Source organism: Heterocephalus glaber, unplaced genomic scaffold, assembly GCF_053883595.1.
Source record: "Heterocephalus glaber isolate CG9 unplaced genomic scaffold, H.glaber_assembly_v1.0 deba00001503, whole genome shotgun sequence".
Classification (NCBI taxonomy): domain Eukaryota; kingdom Metazoa; phylum Chordata; class Mammalia; order Rodentia; family Bathyergidae; genus Heterocephalus; species Heterocephalus glaber.
The window spans coordinates 2,385,835-2,407,828 of record NW_028258323.1 but is presented as its reverse complement, the minus strand read 5'-3'; the positions used below and the strand labels follow the sequence as shown (position 1 = coordinate 2,407,828).

The 21,994-nt window shown below is 39.1% G+C and overlaps 1 protein-coding gene and 1 long non-coding RNA gene across 2 annotated transcripts in view; one reads left to right on the top strand and one right to left on the bottom strand.

Annotated features, from left to right (window-relative positions):
• Sparcl1 (SPARC like 1) overlaps nucleotides 1–21,994 on the top strand; it is a 35,129-nt gene that overhangs the window by 2,112 nt on the left and 11,023 nt on the right. Inside the window, exons 2-4 of the mRNA XM_004870552.4 lie at nucleotides 16,654–16,718; nucleotides 19,663–19,812; nucleotides 20,180–21,172. Coding sequence (XP_004870609.1) covers nucleotides 16,665–16,718; nucleotides 19,663–19,812; nucleotides 20,180–21,172 — 1,197 coding nt within the window. The 5' untranslated portion in view covers nucleotides 16,654–16,664. The remainder of the gene's footprint in view (nucleotides 1–16,653; nucleotides 16,719–19,662; nucleotides 19,813–20,179; nucleotides 21,173–21,994) is intronic.
• Nucleotides 9,240–18,221, bottom strand: LOC147825472 (uncharacterized). The gene is made up of 3 exons (XR_015440737.1): nucleotides 17,089–18,221; nucleotides 12,186–12,337; nucleotides 9,240–10,706 (listed from the first exon to the last, which is right to left on the bottom strand). It is a non-coding gene; the product is annotated as an uncharacterized LOC147825472 (long non-coding RNA).

Below are 21,994 nucleotides of genomic sequence, written 5' to 3'. Positions count from 1 at the left end.
TTATCATCCAATCAACTAATGCTGCCTTCCACGATTTGGAAAGGAACATAAATGTTACTCATGAATCCTGCCTTGTTCTTTCAGAGACATTCTGTACGGCCTCAGAGCAATTATAGCACTGTGGATTCTTTTCCTTGTCCCTTAGGATTTAACCCCCAAGAACTTCTCATAGCACAGTTTCACATGTCAATTAAGGAAAAATAATAAATAGTGATGACAGAAATGAAACTGCACAGTGATCTATCCAGGCAACTCACTTCATTTCCTCTTGACTATTACTTTTATTAAGTTCTACACAATGTCCAATCCATGTTGGGTACATTTGTTCATCAAGAAGAACATAAACAACTTGTTAAGAAACTTGGAGTGTGTGTTACTCTCGCATATCACTCTGAGATCCCCTAAGTCCAGGATAACTGGCTGCCTAAGAGGCAGATGCCTGGCAGGACCCCTGTCTGGTTCTTATGGGTCCTGTGGGGTTGTCTTCCTTCTGCTGAGAGCTAGCTTGGCTTTTGTCACGGGCACTGAAAAATGTCCCGAACTCTGGAAAACAGCATGTGGTCTTGACTGATTGCTCTGTACGTCTGTAGTTGATCAGTAAAGTAAGACAATGGGCTCTAGTTTGTATGTGACCATATAGATCTGGTTTATACCTGGACTTTACCATGAAATAGTTCTATGACTTTGGGCAGATGTCCTAACCCCTCTGTGCTTCAATCCCCTCGTTTGTAGAATAGGGATTGTAAAATGAGTAGATGTTGCAGATATTTGATATGAGAATTAAGTGAAAGCAGCAGCTGTGCCTGGAACCTAATAAGCAATCAATCACAGCTAATACAGAAGTATTGGCCTAGCTCTATGTCCCTATCAAAACGCACACATTTTGCTCTACAACAAATGTCAACGCCAAGTCGAGGCCTCTGAGCCAGCCCACTGGAGTGGCAGCACAGGGGCTTCAGAGGCCAGCACCCCTGGCTGGAGCCTGACTCTGCCTTGATGAGCCTGGGCAGTCACATCACACCTCCCAGACTCAGTTTACCCACCTATAAAGCAGAATGGGCAACCCCACCAGTTGTAAGAATCAAGTGAGATATATTTTAAGTATCAAGCACAGCACCTAGCAGACTACTTGATACACAGGAAATTGTATTGGTTGCTCATAAAGAAATTTCATCTCTCAGTGAGGTATGTGTTATGCAGCTGGAATGATGTTTCGGGTAGTAAAATGGGAGATCAGGAAAGAAATTCTTTGAGTTGGCTTTTTAATCCAAAGAAATGTAAAGGTAAATCTGGCCCTCCTGGATTACCCTGGGGCCCTCAGCAGGAGGTATTTGTTAGACGGAGCCTTTATTGCTCCTTCAATTACCAGCTTCCTAATGGTCAAGTCAAATGAAACCAGGGAGCTTTTGGTTAGCCTGCATGAGGCCAGAGAAGACAGGCTGCTCTGCGGTGGCTCCTGCTTTATTGGCCTACTTGGACAGGGGAGAAGGCCCCCAACATTTCCCCTTTCAGATCTTTTCTGAAGGCAAGAATAGGGGTTTTGACTTCCTCTAGGGGATCTTTTTGCCTCTCTCACTGAAATTCAAAGGAAAGGGGTTGTTTGTGTTTTTTGTTTTTTGTAAAGCTCTCCCCTCTGTTCCTAGCATTGAGATGTCAGCTGCTTTTCCTGGATGTGGCACAGGAGCTCCCTGTCGTCATAGCGATGAAAAGGCACAGAGAGACTCAGGCGTCATGACCTGCTCTGTAAAATAGCTCTTAGTCAGCTTTAAAATCCTTCTTTAGAAATGAAGTCTCCAGTCCTGGCTTGTCTCCTTCCTATTATGTAACCAACTTATGTACACTAGTTGCAGTAGCTAAATGTTTCCTTTAAAGATTCAGTGAATAGGAATTAAGAAAACTACTAAAACAGTGGCTAGTCTACTGGGAAAAATAACTGGGAAAGCAAACGGGGACAAATAGAAATGATCTCACTTAGTAACACATCACTAACACCCTGCAATCAGCCCGTTTCCCAAATGCTTCCTGCCTCCTCTCTTCCTGATGGGCTACCCTGGCACCCTTGCTCTCTAGTTTTTTAACCTTACCTACTCTGGGCCTCTGCTTCTCACCTGTAAAACAGAGGTAATGATAGTCATAAAATTATCATGAGAGCTGAGTGAGATGCTGCAGGCTGGCTGCTAAGCTCAAGAGCCTCAGCTTCCCCCACTTATGAAACAGAGAAAACAGCTAATTCCTTAGCATCACTGTAGGATCAATGCAATGCTGGATGTGACTTCTCAGGAAGTAGTAGCTGTTACAGTTCTTCTCAGGGTTAGGTCTAACTCCCATAGGAATGGCGGTTTTGAACCTAGTGAGTAGACTATAATAGCGACCCCAGAAATATCTTAGCATAAATGTGAACAGTTTATTTTGCAAAGAGGAAAAAATGAAACATTTAATACATTTTTGAAGAGGCACGAAGATTCTTCTCATCTTGATTAACACTATGACTAAAGATATTAAAACATCTTACCTCTCATGAAAATGCTTCCTATTAAAATTTCTACTTTGGTTTCTCCACAGTTTTCTAGGTCATGCAATTACGTAAATAAGTAATATTTTTATCTGATGTCTCAGACAATGAATATATCCAGTGTGAAATGCCACGGATGTAACAGAAAGTAAGGCTAGAGAGCTGCTGTGCTCTTGTGGCACGCACTGTCCTTAGGGAGATGGGCCTTAAATCATCACAGTAGTGAAAACTGCATGTGCTCAAATTTAAGGTGACCTTGAATACAAAGACATCTTCATTGTTCTAATAAAAAGTTTTTGCCAACCTACATGTACAAATGGATAATGTATTGTAACATATACATAGGATACTTAATCTACTGTCACACATACACATTGAAAATCTCACTTTATTTTCAATATTTTAAACTCATAAAAGGGACTCCATTCTCCCATTTTATGAAACAAGTTTTTAAAACCCTTCATATACATCTTTAGCATCAGTGTCTGTGTATGCCAGGTCCACTCTGTAATTATCTAATCCTGGGCACATCACCAACCCTTCTGCAAGTTATTTCTAACACACCTTTACAAAAATATGCTGATGACACATTAGTTCTCATTCTGAGGCAATGCTCTCCACATTTTAATTACTTATGATACAGCTTTCTGCAGTGCTCTTCAAAGGGCTTATGTAAAACCACGTGAATCTCTAAGTGTGGTTTTTCTAAGATTGTGTAATTTCAATACTTGGATAATGAAGTCATACTTGAGAATAATGACTCAACCTGCTTTAAACAGCTTTACCTCCTTTATCATCCCATCCGTCAAAGTGACCTTGTGAAGAATAAAAACAAGCATTGCTTGAGATCATTTCAGATTGTTTTCCTGAATGGTAGTTTTTTGTTCAAAATTAAGTAATTGAGACAATGGCCTTTAATGTGTGAGACTTTAGAAGCACTAGAGTATACAACAAGTCCTAAATAGCATGATTGGGAAGGGTGGGGTGAAATATTTGCATTATATTCAAATGCATGCTGTTATAATTATATGCTAGGAAAAGTATTATGAGGACCAAGTATCTATGCTTTCAGAGAATATATAAGAAAAATGACCTCTATTCAAGGTCAGTGGTGACTTTTCTCTGATCTGAAGACTGAATAGAGGTTGACTCTCTGGGAGGAGGACTTTGAGAGGAGTGGGTGCTGACAAAAGAAGTCCTTGAGTGTGAACATCTCCTGCAAAAAGAGGCAGAACAAGAAAGATCATGCTATATTTGACAAATCAACAGACAGGTCCTCTAAGAGCAGGAACAGAGCAGCAGGAGATGTAAATCCTAAGTAACTCCCCATAAAACCTCCTTCCCTGACCACTAAATATACGCATTCTGCCTGGTGCAGGTTGAATGTGTATCTTCAAAATCTCTGTGGAATTCTGCTTATACTCAAAGCCCTGGCAGGCATGAACTATGTGTCTCTGTAGCTAAGACATACATGGTGGTAGGCTCAGTAGGAAGGATAATATACAGATGGACGCCAGGGGTCCAGAGAAGGCTGTATCACTGAATCTGAGTCTGTCATTTACACTCCCAACACAGGGACACCTGATGACTCAGTAGTGACTCAGCAGAGAACTCAAAATAGAAGAGCTTTGTTTCCCTTTCAGATGACTTTAATGCCAAGCCATAGAGCTCTCCCCAGAGGCTCATTAATACTTTAAAAGCTCTAAAGCATTAATGTTAACTCTGGGTCAGGTAACAGTATGCATTTGGTGGCCAAGATCTGACTACGGGATTTGCTCTCTGATAACAAAGCCTTTGATTATCACGTAAAGACAGGAGAACGTTCTGTTTAAGTCTGATTATGCAGTACCTATAATAATCAGTTTGTTTACTAGCTTTCCTAGAAAGGAAATTTTTCAGTTACAATAATTACTAAAAATAGCAGCCTACTGGCTTCCTCTGATACACACAAATTCAACAGAAGCTACCTGGCCTTATTTGGAAGTGTGGATGTACATACTCCAGGAAATGAAATGCCAATAAGAAGGAGAAAAGGGGGCCAGGGATTTAGCTCAGTGGTTTCGCCACCTGCTGAGCAAGTGCAAGGACCCAAGTTCAATCCCCAGTACCAAAAAAAAGAAGGAGAAAAGGAACAGATTAGGGAGAGCAGTCAAGACAAATGTCTCCATTTTCTAGGATACATGGTATGTCCTTTCCGGTTGTTTGACTTTAGGTCAAAGGAGATGCACAGGTTAAGTAGTCAGCATCTGCCTTGAAACCCAAAAGCACTGACACAGACTCCTTGGTCTGGAAGGGAAGGGACACTTGAGAGTCCTGCAGCTGCCCACAAAGGAGCCCACAACTCAAGGTCCAGCTACACCAGGGAACTCCAGAAAACACTATTGAAATTCAGTTGGAACTGTTACAGATCTTCCTTAGTGGGGGAACTCTGCCTGGAAACTTTGCAGATGATTGGTTTGCAGTCTACTCTAAGAGTCTAAATTTGGGCTCCAGTTCCTCTGGTCAGGCATGGGCCCATTATCCTTTCCATATATGGAAAATGCAGGCAAGAGTATCCATGTCTTATTGGAATAAATATAAAGAATTCAGGGTAGTGCCCTACCCTCTTCCTAGCCATCCATTCAGAACACACTGGGGTTTCCCATTCCCAGCTCTTCCATTGAAGAGCTGATCATAGCAGAGTGGGGTCAACTGAAATGGTTAAATCCTGGGCTTGGGTCTGAATTACAGCTATAGTTAAAAAAAAAAAAAAAAAAAAATGAAATTGCCATGTGTGGCGGTACACACCTGGAATCCCAGTACTTGGGAGGCTGAGGCAGGAGGATTGACACCAGGCTTGGCTACATAGAGAGTTCAAGGCCAGCCTGAACTACATAGCAAGACCCTGTCTGGGAAAAAAAAAAAAAAGAAAGAAAGAAAGAAAGAAAAAAGAAATTGAGAGCTATGAAAGGATCCTAAGTTAGAGGAATAGTTAAGGGTCTGTCTAGTTCACAGTAAGTGTCAGAGCTGGGAACTGATCATGTCTATACCTAGTTTCAATGGAAATCAAGAAGCAAAACAGGAAAAAAATGGAAATAAAGTCTTTGTAAATAGGGAAGGGTGGAGGGGGTGAAGGGAGGGCTAGGAATGGGGAAAAAATAAGAACAAAGATGCATCATGTAAAGGTACAAGTTGCCAATGAGAAATGTAATTGTTTTGTATACCTACAATGTACCAATAAAAGAATTTAGGCAAAAAAAAAAGAAAAGAAAAGAAATTCAGTTGGAAAAACTCGAAGCAAAACTAGCTACAATAAACTTTACAATGAGCTACTCCTGTGGCCAGTAGAAAGGAAGAATCCTTTCCAAGGGACAGGTACCTGTGTTCATGCTGCCTGCAAACACTGAGGAGAAAGGAAAGAGAGAGGAGGGGGAGGAGAGAGGAAAGGAGAGAAAAGAACAGAAGGAAAAACAGCTGTTTATGCTAAATGGGCTTACATGGCAAGGCAAGATGCAGAATTTCAAAAATAAAATTTATCTTTTTAAATTTATGTTCTAAATTAATAAATTAGTGCTTTAAAATGATAATTGAAAAGAAATCAAATACAAAAATCTATTCTCACCTAACCTGATTTTAATTTAAATTTCTAGAAAAGGACTATAGAAATTGAAAAGCAAGCAATTACAAAAAAGAACACCAAATGAACCAGACTACCTACAACCTATTCTCCTGTAAGTCTCTACTTACATCTATAGATGGAGAATGGTGCTTAGGGTGTGCCAAGCTTAGACACCCTGTCCTTCTCTAGGAAGTAGAAATTTCAAGACAAAGACATAGAGATGAGTCAGTTTCACTGGGAGAAATGTCCTACTCTCCCCACCAAATGTGACACCCCAGGGGTAGTTAGCTATTGCAGTCACAGCTTCCCAACCTCAACCTGGAGGACCATGTGCTTGGTTTCAGAGGCCAAAGCTGGAGCTGGTGCATCAGAGATTGAGAGTGGCTGGCACACGCAGGGGACCATTCCACTGAGCCTTTCAGACCAAGGTCTACAGGCTCAGCTGGGTTGCATTTCCAGCTAGAGGATATTTAGGCCTCTTTCCTCACTTTTCCAGGGACAGAGCTTGTGGAGCTGTGGAGAAATCTAATTACTACTTCTTTTCATGGTGAAATCCAATTACAATCTCTCCCATGGTGAAAGCCAATCCTTTTAATCCAAAAAAGAAGCCAAACAAATGGGCTTCAAGCTGGGGCTCTGCCTTCTCTCTCAGGCAACCATGCAGAAAGATTACAGAGACCTTGGCTTACCTCACTTAGGAACAATGGTCATCATTTAAGACTACTTCCATTCTCCCGTTGGATATTTTTATATCCAATGCCAGGAGTTGGGGAATTTTCTAAAGATCCTTTAGTCAGGCAAAGCAAATGTCAGCCAACATCTACTCCTTCCATACACCATTTTTTATTCAACAAGATAACTTTTCTTTTTGAACTTGAAAGGCTATGTTCAATAAGAAAAAGAATCAGGAGTGAGTTATTTAACAATATTCCCCTGTCATCTGTTTCTGACATACTCAGTACTCTGCCTAACATGTTCAGCCACCCTTTCATTTGAGGCTAGTGAGAAGTAGCAGTGTTGCTTGGAAAAGAGTCACCTCAAATGCCTAAAACATGCGATAAATAGAGACAGTTCTCAAAACAGTGATCTGTGGAGATCCATGTTTTATAAGTACCTGCCACAAGTTTATAATTGATGAAATAATAACATTACTAACCACGTTCTATTCAAATCTCTACCCCTACCACACAATCACTGTACTCCACTGGATATGTAGAACATCCAGGTTTGCTGCCTGTGAAGACAAAAATAGGCAAATTCTTGGAATGAGCATTCATTCAGCTTCTAGATTTTAACTGAAAGTAAATGGAGCGTGGAGTGGTTTTTTTTCCCCTAATAGGAACAACTTTATCCTATGTTCATGTGAGTACTATGCCCACAGTTTAAAAATCCACCGTTAAAATGACCCTTAAATAGCTCTGAAAGCAAAGCAGTTTTACTAATTTAAGTCAACCTGAGTTACCTAATCACTTACATAATGTGATAGTGATTCAGTGTGAAGGTAGTCTGAGATCTAAAAAAAATCAAAATTCACTTCAGTTTAAGTCAGTGAAAACCTGTAACTGGTTCCCAGACAGTGTTGGTCAGATGTTCCTGCTCTGCTCCTCCATGGGAATCATTTCTAACCCTACAGTCAGTGGATTCCCTCAATCTTATACTGGGGACCAAACAACATGAGCTAACTCTAAATTGATGTGGTGTTTTGTTGGAATTCAGAAGAAACAAAGCTGAAATGCTGAATCCCAAGTGCCTTCTTTTCCCCTGGTCCCATGTACAGCATGTAACAGTAGGTTTGTGGGCCTCATAATAGACTACCAGTCAATCTCTTTCTAGAAGAGGTTCACAATAATCTCCTAAAACATGAAGAAAGAAGCTTTTTTCCCCTAGGAAAACTTTTGGTTTAAACCTTGGTACCTCCAGAGATCTTGTAATTGGAAGCTTTCTGGATAGACATACAGGTAGGGGGAGGGAAGTACCAGCATCAGCTCCCTGACTAAAAACTGCTGATTGTTATCTTCTTGTCATCAGAACATAGTGTTTGGTTTCAAAAGCAAGTGCTTTCTTCTAATTTGAAAGTTGCTCCAGAAAGGAAGATATATGGTTACTATAGCCTGAAAGCTAGATATTGTTAACCTTTTTTCCCACAGGACAACATACAACATGCTTACATTAGTCTGGCCTTTTGCTGTTTTTTTTATTTTTCACAAGCCGTATGTGTTTGGATTGTGGTTACAGTCAGGTCCAAGGTTGTGGTCATGGTACAGGTGGCTGACTCACCACATGGCTTCTCGGTATCCTCATAACAGGGCTGACACCTCCAGGGATCCAAAGCCTGGTTCTTGAAGGTGATATGTACAATTGAGTATTGCATAGCCTAAAATGATCACTGTCCAAAAATATTAGCAACATATTTCCTTGAACAGTATTGGTTACTCATAATACAATTTTATTTCAATTCAGCTAGTTGAACTACTCCTGATTCAGTAAATTTTTGTGTGTTCTAGAACTAACCACCCCAAAGCAATGTCCTTAGGACAGTGTTTAAAATGTTTCATCAGGCTGAGCCAATAGTTGGGTTTTCTCTGATGTGGAAAAAAAAGAGAAGACTGGAAGGAAAGGCAAAAGAATAGAACTAACTTATTTCCTACCATCCTAGATCAATCCTAGTGACATAACATTCTAGAGAAAGCATGAAAAGAGAGTATTGTAAAGCAGAAAATGCCAATTTCCAACACAAAATGTTTCCAAGGCTAGTTGCCCATATTTCCTTCAAAAGCTCTTCCATTCCACAGCACCTTCAAATGTAATTACATCAGCAAATCATTTCTGTTAGATGCTGATTGCATTTGAATAGCTTGTAGCTTCTAATTCTCTTCAAAGATGAAGACTGCTATACTCTGTTAGAAAATAAGATGAGGCCCTGAGAGTGTGGCTTCGTGGTAGAGCGCAAGCTTAGCATACTGGAAGCCCAGGATTCCATCCCCAGCACCAGAGCCAAGAAAAAATAAAGCCCAAATATATATATTTAAAGTTTTTTAAAAGCACACCAGCTGAGGCAGCTCTAGGAGGCTTAAAACAGGAAACCCCTTAAAGCAGCAGGAGGCAGCTTTCTTGGGAGGATATCTGAAGACACACACACACCAGTGAATCCTAAAGTTTAAATCAAAGGTTGCATGGCCAAGACTCCAGGAAGAAAATGATAGGTCGAGGCAGGAAAGTCAATTTGGGAGCTTGAGGAGAATACAATTAAGACTGTATTTACCAAGGTGTGGCAGGTTGTACAAAAGCTTCAGGGTGCTGTGGAACATGCGACTGAGAGCTAAACTTGTACCTGAGAGGAGAGGGAATTTTCTGAACTCAGACAAGAGATACTAGATGAGGATCACCAGGAGAGCCCTCAACCTGCAGGAAAGGAACACAGCCCCAGGAAGGGAGCTGAAAAATACATAACCAAGCCCTATTCTTCTCCCTCCCTCCAATCCTTCCTCCCAGAGCTCCCCATTAACTAAAAACAACAGAAACCACTAGGCAGGAAAACCTGTTGGTCCTACTCTTACTGGACCAGATAACTCCAAGAAGAGAAGGAGAGAGTGGATGGGGAGAAGCACATGCAAGATACCCAGATATCCAGAGGGAGCTTCTTCCCAGGGTGGGAGGGGAAGAAGGAACAGCCGCAGACCAGCTGTGGACCAGCTGTGTCTTTTCCTCGCTTGAAGGAATCTTCCTGGAGTGTTCCCTCTGAGGGCACAAACAATCCACAACTTTCTACCCTGTTTTCAAAGAACTCCTCTAACTCCAACCATGAAATCCATTAGGGTTGACTGTATCTGCATCTTTCAGAGAAGCCAGATCATGAATAACGTTACACCACCAAGCCAACAGTTGTTTCCCCCTATTAAATGTGTTGGCCCTAATCAAGGTACATGAGAAGCTTTGACCATGAGCTGAAATCTGCAGGGACTTCTGCTTGCAGTGAGCACTTTCATTCAAGGTTCACACAGAACTAAATAATCCTCAAAGCACACCATTGTTCCTCAATACCATGAGAATGAGGCTACTTGGAACTGTTCTTAGGTATTATTTGCTGTTTTTCTTAATCCTGGACTCCCCCAATGAATAATTCTTGATCCATTCAGAGAGCTGAAAGCACTTGAAATTCCTCTCCCAACTAGCAGAATTTAACAACTGGCTTGCTCTATTAACAAAAGAGAGACAATGTCCACTGAATCCAAAGGAGTTTTATATTATACCAGTAGAGTTTAACTAATAAGGGGAATTCAAGTAAAAGCAGTCAGAGGAGAAAGCCAAGAACCATGCATTCAGAGGAAAGAAATTCTAGGGAAGTAGAAAAAAGTAAATTAAGAGATAGGGATAAGAGCTAAAGGCAGAAAAAGAACAGAATTAAACTATCTTCCCATTTCAGGGGCTAGGCTCCCAAAAGCCAATTTCCATGCTATTTACAATGAGCCAAATCATTCAAATATTATTAATTTCTGAAAAACCACAAATGCCATAGGCCTTCTGGTGAGTCATACTTAGGAGTGGATATAAAATCCATGAGGTAAGCAGGTCATACAGTGTGTCCAGCCTTCTTTTCTGAAAAATAGAAGAGTCAAAATCAGATACATGGGCTGGGGATTTAGCTCAGTGGTTCCACCACCTGCTTCCCAAGCGCAAGGACCTAAGTTCGATCCCCAGCACCAAAAAAAAAGAAAAAAAAATCAGATACATGACTGGGGTGGGGAATAGATGTAAACGTAAGGAAATCCTGCATTCACAGAGAAATAGTAGGACAGACTTGAGTATAACTTGAGCAAAGAAATCTAAATATGGTCAAAATAATTTCCCCTGGTGCACTGTGAGGGAGTGAGTGCTGTCGGTATGGAGCTCTGGAGAGAGACACAGTGAGATTAGCAAGTGTTATAGAAGCATGAAGAGCCCCAAATGGAATGATAAAGACATGTGGAGAAGTGGTCATCACACAATCTTGCCCACAAGAAACCTGTGGGAATCCTCTCAATATAATCATGGTAATCCCTCAATTATACAGTTTAGAAGATGAATGTAATAATTTCTTCAGAGCAAAAGAAAAATAGATCTTTGAGAATGTCCTTGAAAGTCACCTTTTTGGATGCCCTTTGATTCCCACAACCAGAATGAGAATAATGGCAAAGTGGGATGCTCAGGAGGTCCTATGGGTGACACTGCTGTGAAATGGAGGTGAGGTCCCAGGGGGAACAAGGGGTAGTACGTAGGGGAGTCCTTGCCATGGTACCTGGCATATACTATCAGCTCCTATTAAAGCCAATGATGAAAATGTACTTTTCAATAAAATAATATTTCGGTAAATTCAAATTCTACTTATGTTACACTTGAGTATAGCATAAAGTATTAAATATATCTGAGTGCTATTCCACATAAAATCATTAATATTTATTTCAATTATTTATTGCTAAGTACACAGTTAGTGACTTAATAATCAGTTTATAAAGTCTCAAGATTTTGTGGGTCTTGAGCTTGGGCAGGTCAGCCAGAGGTACTTAGCTGGAGTGTCCCAGACGTCTCTTCTCATGTGTCCTATGTGTTACAAGGTCAAAGGAAAGCCAGTGGGTCATCGGGGACTGTTAAATGGTGTCTCCTGTGGTGTGACCACATTTTTCAAGTGGCTAGGATTCCCAAAGTGAATGTTCCAAGATATTCAGATGAAAATTCCAAGGCTTCTTATGACCTGGCCTCAAAGAGTCCCAGAACATCCAACATTTGGTTGAGTAAGTCACCAAGGACAGCCCAGACTGAAGGGGAGGAGGGTAAGACTCCACCTCTCAATGAGAGGGGGAGCAAAGAATGTACTGCCATTTTTACTCTACCATGGTATTTATATATTACAGTAGAAATGTAAAAACTTGCCTCAGGAAGCTTCCAATATGAGTTAGAAGAGAGTTGGTATTTATGTCTGTTTCTTAGTGGGAGACCTACTTCTCCTATGCCAAATATTTCATCCAGACATTTGTTTTAATGATAGATTGGCTAGGCATTTGAAATTCCAAATGCTGGGTTTTCCCAGAAGGTGTTTACCTATAAAATGCAGTCTGGCTGTGGTCTGAGCTGAAAGTTTCAGCTGAAATTCTCCTCGAAGTCTGGTGATGAGACACACTGTACCCAGCAGTAGAAAAGGGACTCCCCTTTGAAGTTCCCCAACATTCCTCATCTTCAGGCTCTCTAGATTCCTGAAAATAAGCAGCGGTATTAAAAAAGAAAGAAATTATTTAAGTACACTAAGAAATAGATGACTTGTGAATTATTAGTTATTGGGATTAAGCCATTTTCTGCCAGTGTTTCAAGAAATGATAATTGCATGTTTATACTTGATGAAATTACCAAATGACTAATGATCATATTTCAGTCCCATAATAACTCTAGAGAATAAATAGAAAAGGTGCTATTGTTTTTTCCTATTTCTATAGATAAAGAAATCGGTGTTTTAACCAGTCTTTTGGGTGAAAGGCAGTTCAGGTCTGAAACTTAGGTCTTCCAATTGCATACCAAGTGTCCTTTCAACTATGCATCTGCCTTTGAATAAGCTCATACATTTGGAGAAATAACATTTATCTAATTTCACATCAATGTTGCACATTAAAATTTTCAAGAATAATAATTCGGCTTATTCAAAATCTGTCTCATTTTTGCTTGTTTCATCTGGAGTTTTCCTTTCTTTTTCTGCACAATAGCAATCTGCATTTGGTAGAGGCACCACACCAGACTTGGATGTCTCAAAATAAATCCCTTTTTACTTTTCCAAGAATAAATGTTATTCATCATGCTGAGCAAGGACATCATGATTTTCATTTTCAAAGTACTTTGCAAGCATCAGCAAATTAAGCCTCCCTGAATCTTAAGTATGATAGTTGTTTTCAAAAATCTCTCATTTCCCAGGAAGATTCTGCACTCTCTTATTTATACAAATCAGCACATTTGTGCAGTTCTTAAATAAGAATCTAAAGGCCATGAAATTATTTTGATCAATGAGTGGCAAATATACTCTGCTTGATGAGACAGACGTACCTAGTGACTTTCTTAAAGGATAAAGTAAAAAACAATAGAACAACTCATGGTTTTCTAAATTCCTTTTCTTTCTTTCTTTCTTTCTAAATTCTAAATTTTGGATTGTCCCACACAATCCAACATGGATGTCATCTTTATTATTGAAACTTGAGATGATTTCCTACCTGAATCATTCTACATGACAAGGCCATATTCTGTTTTTAAATTTTGTTTTCAATTTTAGGTTTGAAATAAACACACAACTCCTTAATACAAATAGTTCTATCCTAGGACAAAGTAAATAATCAAGAAAATGCAGGAAATGATGGGATCTCAAAGAGCCTGCAAAGCTACGAAATTGCATTACAAACTGTATACTTGTTCTATGCCTTAAAATGTCCCCTACAGCTATGGGAGGGATACCAGGGGTCTCAGCATTCCAGAATCTTCTTTGGGTTAAAACCAATGTCAAAATAGCTCTCGCTTGAGAACAAAAAGACATTAACTCAGGAATATTTTTATCTTCTAAATAAGGTTTATATTCACATAAAGACTACAATTTAAGTGTATAGAACAAAGGACAGGTAAGCTTGTTTTTAATGAGTGAACCAAATGTAAATACATTCTGGATCTAGAGCTCCTGGGCAGGTTGAAATCACAAAGGGAGGAAGGTATGTGCATTGGCCAGCTTTTCATTGCGGGAACAAAATACCTGACATACACAAATTAAAGGAGGAAAGGTTTATTTTAGCTCACAATTTCAAAGGTTTCAGTCCATGGTTGGCTGGCTCCCAGGCAGAACCATCATGGTGCAAAGACATGGTGAAGGAAGCTGCTCACTTTGAGGGAGCCGGGAACCAGAAAGCAAGGAAGTTAACAGAGAAGAAAAGGTCACAGACAAGTTATCCTCTTCAAAATGACATCCCCAGTGACCTACCTCATCCAGGTAGGCCCCATCTCCAAAGCAGCCCTTTGAGCTATGAACTCATGAGTGGATTAGTCAATGAGACTGAATTCAGGAAAACTCTATAGCTAGGTCTCAAATATCTGCTCTGCTGCTTTTTAGGTGTGTGATCTTAAACAATGCCTTAATCTCCTTAATAGCAAAATGATTATACCAAAATGCTTACCTCATGAAATTGTACAGAAGATGATAAAAGTCAGTATGACCAAAGTGCTAAGAACAGTGCCTGAGTAGGTAAGACAGTAAATGCTAGCTATTATTAACTGCCTGACTTTAAATGCTTATCTCTTTCCATTGTATTGTATATGTAATCATCACATCGTACCAAACTCATCCACTTACTTCCTCCTTTGTAACTCTTAGGGCAAAAGCTGTGTATGCCTGTATTTAGGTAATGTATAATAAGCATTCAATAAGTGAATAAAAGGGTGAATGAGTGATGCGTATTCAAGCCAAATGGGCACATGTTTCTTCTGGGCACATTCAGCTACATTTAGGTTTAGGGAGGTGGAGGAAATTTGTAAGATCTTGTGGTCAAATTAAAAGGAGAATATTTCTGCAAATTTAATTAGCTACCAAATCACTGCAAAAACCAAATTAAAAAAAAACTCAGCCTTCTACCCACAACACTTTTAACTATTCTTGCTATAAAAATATGTTAATATTCCCTAGCCTAATTCCATTGCTGTTTGTGATTAATGTAAGAAAGGATCCTAGAGTTAAAGGGAAATTTGGTAAATGTGTGGCCAAATGGACTTTAAATGTGCCACGGGAAAATTTTTCTCACCTATTAGCAAAATTTATATTATTTTCTTATACTCTAAATTGTTTATTTAAGAATCATAACTTCTCTGGAAGAGAAAAATTAAAATTTATTGAACAACTCCTTATGTATCAGGCATGTTTACTATTACCATTTCAAAACTTTACAAAACTACATTAGATATTATAGTGAGGCTCTCCAGAAGAATGGAACTGAGAAAGAGAGAGATTTGTTGTAAGGACTTGGTTCCTGTGGTTACAAAGCCTGAGGATTCTGAGGTGGAGAGAAGCAAGTCAGTCTGACCCTGAAGGCTGGAGAACCCGGAGAGCTGAGAAGTGGAAGAGTGATGCATAAGTCCCAGCTTGAGAACCACAGAAGATGGATCTCCCACCCGAGCAGAGGCAAACCAAATCCTCCCTTCCTCTGGTTTCTGTCCTCAGGCCTTCAACAGAGTGAATGATGTCCCCTCACATTGGGTAGGAAAATCTGCTTTGTTCAGTCTGTGGATTTGAGTGCTGATCTCTTCCAAAGACACCTCACAGATGCATGCACAAACAGTGTTTAGCACATATCGAGGCATCTGTTGGCCCAGTCAACTGACACATACAATTAACTGTCATGGATGTTATCCCCATTCTTAGGTGGGGAATCTGAGATTCAGAGAGCTAAGTAACTTGCCAAAGATCACACAAATGGCTAGTGTTGGTCCAGAGTTCAAATACTTGTCTTTCTAACCTGAAAGCACCATTCTTCTTCCACTGAACCAGTAGTTCTCAATATTGCTCCCCTAGGGACACTTGGCAATGTCTGGAGACATTTTTAGTGGTCATAACTAGGAGGGAATAGGATCTGGCTACTGACATCTAGTGGGTGGAGACCAGGACAATGCACAGGCTAGCCCCCTACAACAAAAAATAACCCAGGCCCAGGCCCAGGGATTTAACTCAGTGGTTCTGTTGCCAGCCTTGAAAGCGCAAGGTCCTGAGTTCAATCCCCGGTACGAAAAAAAAACCCAGCCCCAAATGTTAATAGTGCTATACTATACCATACTATATACTCTGTTGTATTTCTGTAGTTTTCAAAATCAATAAAATAGTATAATGTTGACCTAAAATATAAGTAACTACAGTTCTATAAATTAATAGATACTTGTGTAATGAATGAATCAATAATGAACAAATGTTAAATTTTGGAATATAGAGGAAAGCAAACTTTTCAATATTCTTTACAATTAGCATTTACTAAGAGAATAAAATATTTTAAATGATCATCAATAATAGACAGCATATATATTTACTCAACTTTAAGTTCTCTATATAAAAGATTTTATTTTGACACAATAATCACAAAATATATTTTAGAGGGTTTGGTAATTTAAGGAGAAAAGATAGCAGCATTTACAGGTTCATGAAATCATAAAATTTTTTTGAGTTTTAGAATCCTAAAATGTAGAGCGAGAAGATTGCCTAGGCGGCCCTTTTCACTGTCCCTCACATGAGAAAACCATTTCTAAGAAAGAGTAAGTGGCCTTCCCAGAGTCTTTTGCCAGTTAGTTTAATGCTTATTTTATTGTAAAGGCCAAAGAAGCAAGAAGCAACTTTCACAGAGAAAAAATTAGGCAATAATTGTCATTAATCTGTCTTTTCAGATCTGTTAGTCTGTAAAGGCAATAATAACCTAAAAGACAGTATCAAATTCACTCTTTGCTAAGCTTGTCTTTACCTTTTTTTAAGGAAACATGTACTCATCACTGAAATTATCTTCTTGGTTCACAGGTCTAGAAACCATGAAGACTGTACTTTTTTTCCTATGTCTCTTGGGAACTTCAGCTGCAATCCCGGTAAACTTCCCTTCTTCTGTTGTTACCTGTCTCCCTCCTAGCATCCAGTTTAGAAATCCTCCTAAAAGAATATTTTCTTAAACAGTGGCTTGAAATTCTCTTGTTTGTTTAAATTATAATTTTTATTACCCAAACAGTGGGCAATAAAACTTATAAAATCAAGATAAGACACATTTGAAAAATATTTCTCAGAACTATCTGGTTCTATAAGATACAATAAATAGGCAGCTAAAGGTGTTGGTCATCAGTTTATTAACTACAGAATATGGCCAAATACCAAAAGGACAGGAAGAAATAAACTCTCCTATTGATCTTTTCACATTGCTATGAGACATGGAAGAATTTAACTTGGAGTGTACATATAACTCACCAGCATTTTCTTCAAGGTCAAATACATACTGGCTGAGAAATTCTGAATCTGTAATAAAAATAGGAACCAATGGGTTAGGAATCAAAAATTCTATGGTCATAACAAATTGGTTCATCTTTGCGAGGCTGTCCAAGCAAGGGGACAGAACCAACACATTCTCCATCCCAGGGCCAGATAGATTGGTCCCCTCATTCAGAAACAGTAAAGCAGCCGAACACAAACCAGATCCTGAAGACCATGTCAGCAACGTAAACCAGCAGAGTGGAGCAAGGGTTTGGATGATTTTTTTTTTGGTACTGAGGATCGAACTCGGGTCCTTGCGCTTGCAAGGCAGGCAGCGGAACCACTGAGCTAAATCCTCGGTGGTATGATAATTTTAGATGTCCCAAAAAAGATCCGTATCATCTTCAGTTAAACCAGAGGATTTCTACCATTTTTTCTTTTTCATCAAATGGAAGAACAACCTCATTTAAATAGACGAAGTACTTTTTCCATTGTCCCTTGCCTCCCTTCCTCTCTTGTTCTAAAATTCTCTTCTTGCTTTTTGAATAACTGATGGCTGCTTCTGGTCGACACCCGTGTCATCAGAAACAAAGTCCGTGACATGCATTTCAAGTAGTTCTTAGGAAACAGAATTTATTACCACAGCTAAGAATCATGCTTAAGGGGTGGAGGATTTAGCTCAGTAGTTTTGCCGCCTGCTGTGCAAGTGTAAGGACCCGAGTTCGGTCCCCGGTTCCAAAAAAAAAAAAAAGAATCATGCTTAAGGAGCATGGAACTAGTCCAGCTGAAATTATACATTGTACTTGGAAATTACAATGTTGGAACAAATTATCACAGAAAGGAGTTGCCACCCACCAAACCATTGTTTACTCCTGAAAATCTGTTTTGCCTTTGCAGTGTTTTTGCTTCGTAAATAAGCATCAAAAGTGTCTTTGAACCAAATGTTAGATGCCATGCCTCCCTACAGACACGTTCCAGATGTTTCTTTTCTAGTGCAATGTGGTATAAGTAGACCCAGCCAAATGTGAAAAGCTAAATACTGTATCTTCTCAGAGGACTGACCTATTAAAACTCTCATTATCATTTTCCCACCTGCTTGGATCCTGTGTGGTTGGGAAAGTCCAAATAGATTTCCAGGGGGCATGTTAAATAAATATAATTGTGGGCATGATGAAAAGGGAGAATTTTAACTACCATGTATTTCTGAAAGAAGAGGAGCAGCTATGGATTTTGTGCATTTCTTTCTGCTGTGGTAAGGGCATGACAGAGTGGAAGAGGAGGGGAGCAGAGAGGGAGCGGGGTCCTCTACTAATGAGCTAATATCTCCCCCATCCATTTCTGTCGTGGCAATGCACCAAAATACATACCATTCTTTCTCTTTTTCCCCTTTTTTTATGGATCCTTTTGAAACTTTGTCAAAGACTATTAACTCTTTCAGTTGAAAAGGGGATAAGAAGCAAAAGAGGAAACCAAATCTTAGATTTATACCCCATGGCTTGCCTTATATAGTACACAGTCAGCCCTACAGGACTTGCTAATGGAATAACAATGAGTCTATCCAAAGTCTGAGCTTTGTAATTACACCTGGATATGCTTGCTGTCTGATATTCACAGCATCTCCATAAGAAGATCTATGGTGAATACCTGCCTCAGATATTGGGCAGTTCATATTATTACTACCCTATGATATTACCATTAGGAATAATAATTTTAACTTGGGTAACTCTTTGAAATTTAAGGTATATTTTATGTACATAAATTTATCTTGGCATCTTTGCTTACTTCACCTTGAGAGATGATAGTGTAGAAATTAACAACTTGTCAAACCACCCGTAGAAAGTAAATATCAGAATCAAGAACTAAAGGAATGCCCTAGCATGAAGTCTAGTTGTTCAACTTCCCCATCTTGCATCACTGCCTAGCTCTTCTCCCACATCCCAGACTTCACTAGAAACAGTCACAGCCATCCTTCCCATTGGGACAACCCTCCATGGTCATCTTTATCTACCAGGCCTGGTGCCTTGTTTCACATAATCTTTGAATTACTTCTAGATTAAAATGTTTTTATTAAAAGATTTCCCGGAGGATGTTAAGGCCTATCTATTAAGAACTAAATAAATATTTAATAAAAGATTTTATAACCTTTTCTGCTAAGTATCAGTGTAAATATTAAGGAAATTTACAATACTATATCCTATGGCTAATTTTATTTGGCTTCAAATTTATATTAAACAACACTTTTCAAAATTGTACAGTACTAATGCTTTGTAAAAGTTTGAAGAACAGAAAATAATTCCAAAATTCAAAGGCAATCATTATTGAACTTTTTTTTTGCTGTTCAATTTTCACCCAATCTTTGCATATACTATGTAACTTTTTCTTAAACACAATTAGAATTCTTTCACTTAACATTATATTCTGAACATTCACTTGTATCCTCAAAAATTCTAGAGTGTTTTAACTGATGATATGAATGAAGCATAGAGCTACTAATAATAATAACAGAAAAACTACCAACTTTTAAATGGGATCTAGATAAGAGTAACACAAACAAGTTTTTAATCTTTTCAGACAAATGCAAGATTTTTATCTGATCATTCCAAACCAACTGCTGAAACATTGGTAACACCCAACAATAAGAAAATCCCTACTGTAAGGGTTGAAGCTGCAGACAATGAAAAGGAAACCACAGTATCCACAGAAAACCATCCTAATCACAAGGTAGAAGTAACATCATCATATTAATATGATATTTTTAGTTCTCATCAGAATTTACTATCCAAAGCAAGGTCAAAGTGATTACCTTATTCATGTCTCCACTTTATTTAAACATGATATTCCATCAACTGCTGTAATCATTTGATGGGGATTAATGAGTTTTACTCCTCAGGTTAAATTCTATAGTTGTTTTATTTTAAGATTCAAATTCCAGTTGAACCTTGTCTATAGAATGTGAAGAACATCTTACATATATTTGCATGATAATACGTGAGGAAAAGGAAGAGTGAATATTAAATGCTACCTTAGGAAATGTTTAAATGTGATTGCATTGTCATTCATTTAACAAATAAGATTTTTTTCCTTTAAGGCTGAACAATCTTCAACATTAAGGTCAGAAGAAGGAACCCACGAACAGTCGGCCGAACAGGACAAGACTCACAGCTATGAGCTGGAATTGGTAGATCAGGGCAGTGATGATGACTTAAGTGTGAATTTAGAGTATTCACCAACTGAAGTTAACTTAGAGCCAAAAGAAGATACAATTGAGTCTCAAAAGAAAAAACTCCCAGAAAACATTGATTTCCCTGCCACCAATGTTACTCTCTTTGTGGATTCTAACCAACAAGAAAACATCACACAGGGAGAGGAAAACCAAGAACAGCCTGTAAATGATTCACATCTTCAGTTGAACAAGAACAGCACACAGAACCAAGACCTAAGAGAGGAAGAAAGCCAAGAGCAGGATCCAAATATTCCCAATGGAAAAGAGGAAGAGGAAAAAGAGCCAGGGGAAGATGGCAACCCCATGGATAACCCAGACAGGGAGGAAGAATTTCCTGAAGAAAATTCTAACAGCAAGCAAGAAGAAGACAGTAGGCACTCTGATGATACCTTGGACGAATCCAATCAACCAACTCAAGTAAGCAGGATGCAGGAGGATGAGTTTGAGCAAGGTAACCAGGAAGAAGAAGACAATTCTAATGCAGAAATAGAAGAGGACAGTGCCTCAAACATCAATAAACATGTTCAAGATACTGAATGGCAGAGCCAAGAAGGAGAAACGGGCCTTGTGGCTGTTGGCAACCATAAGGACACAGATAAAAAGACTGTTTCTGAGGCTCTACTAATGGATCCTACTGATGATAGTCACATGACACCCAGAAACCCTGGAGCTGATGCTGATGGGGGTAATGATGACTCAAAGCACAGTGCAAGTGATGACTACTTTGTGCCAAGCCAGGACTTTATAGAGGCTGAAAAGGCCCAATCCATTTCCTATCACCTCAAATATGAGGAGGAGAGAGAAAGAGCACGTAAGAATGAGAATGTAGACACCAGTGAGCCTGGAGACCACCAAGGGGTAAGATTATTTACAGTGATACTCATCCAATTATGTTGGTTACCAACAAATAGCCAGGCCCTTTCTCTGTGCTCTCACAGTGTCCCGTGTGCATTTCCATCAGTTAATTACTGAGATATAATATAGGCTGAGTAAACCTTGTTAGAAATGACTGGGACCAGAAGGGTTTCAGATTTCATATTTTTTTCATAATTCAGAATATGGAGGAGATAATGAGATATCTTGGAAAAGAAATCCATATCTAAACATAAAATTAACTTGTTTCATGCATATTCTGTACACATAGCCTAAAGATAATTTTGTACAATATTTTTAGTATACCTGTCTTTTGACTGCAAGCTATTACATGAGGTAGGGTATAGAATTTTCCACTTATGATATCTTGTCAGTCCTCAAAAGTTTTCAATTTTGGAGCATTTCAATTTTTCAATTTTCTGTCCTTTGAGCAGGTTAAGTAGCTTTGCATGGTCTTCTGTGACCAGAAATATAGATGCAGGCAGTTGAAAGTCCCTGGCAGTAGCAGGAATAAGTTCTAACAGACCCAGAAAACAGCAGCAGCTCCAGTGTGTGGAAAGCAGATGCCATATTACCTTCCAGTAAAATCCTCGATATCCAACAAGATGCCTCTGACGTAGTGAGAGAAGTCTGAGGAGTTAGCTATAAAGACTGCAGTTCTGCTTTATTAAGCAAATACACACCATAATGAAAATCCAGAAATCACAGGAAGCAAGAAGAAAGTACTTTATTTGGCTGTTTAATCATTCAGAGCTTTCCTGCAAAACTCCAGTAGCCACCCAGGGGGGAACTGGCACAGCCATGGGG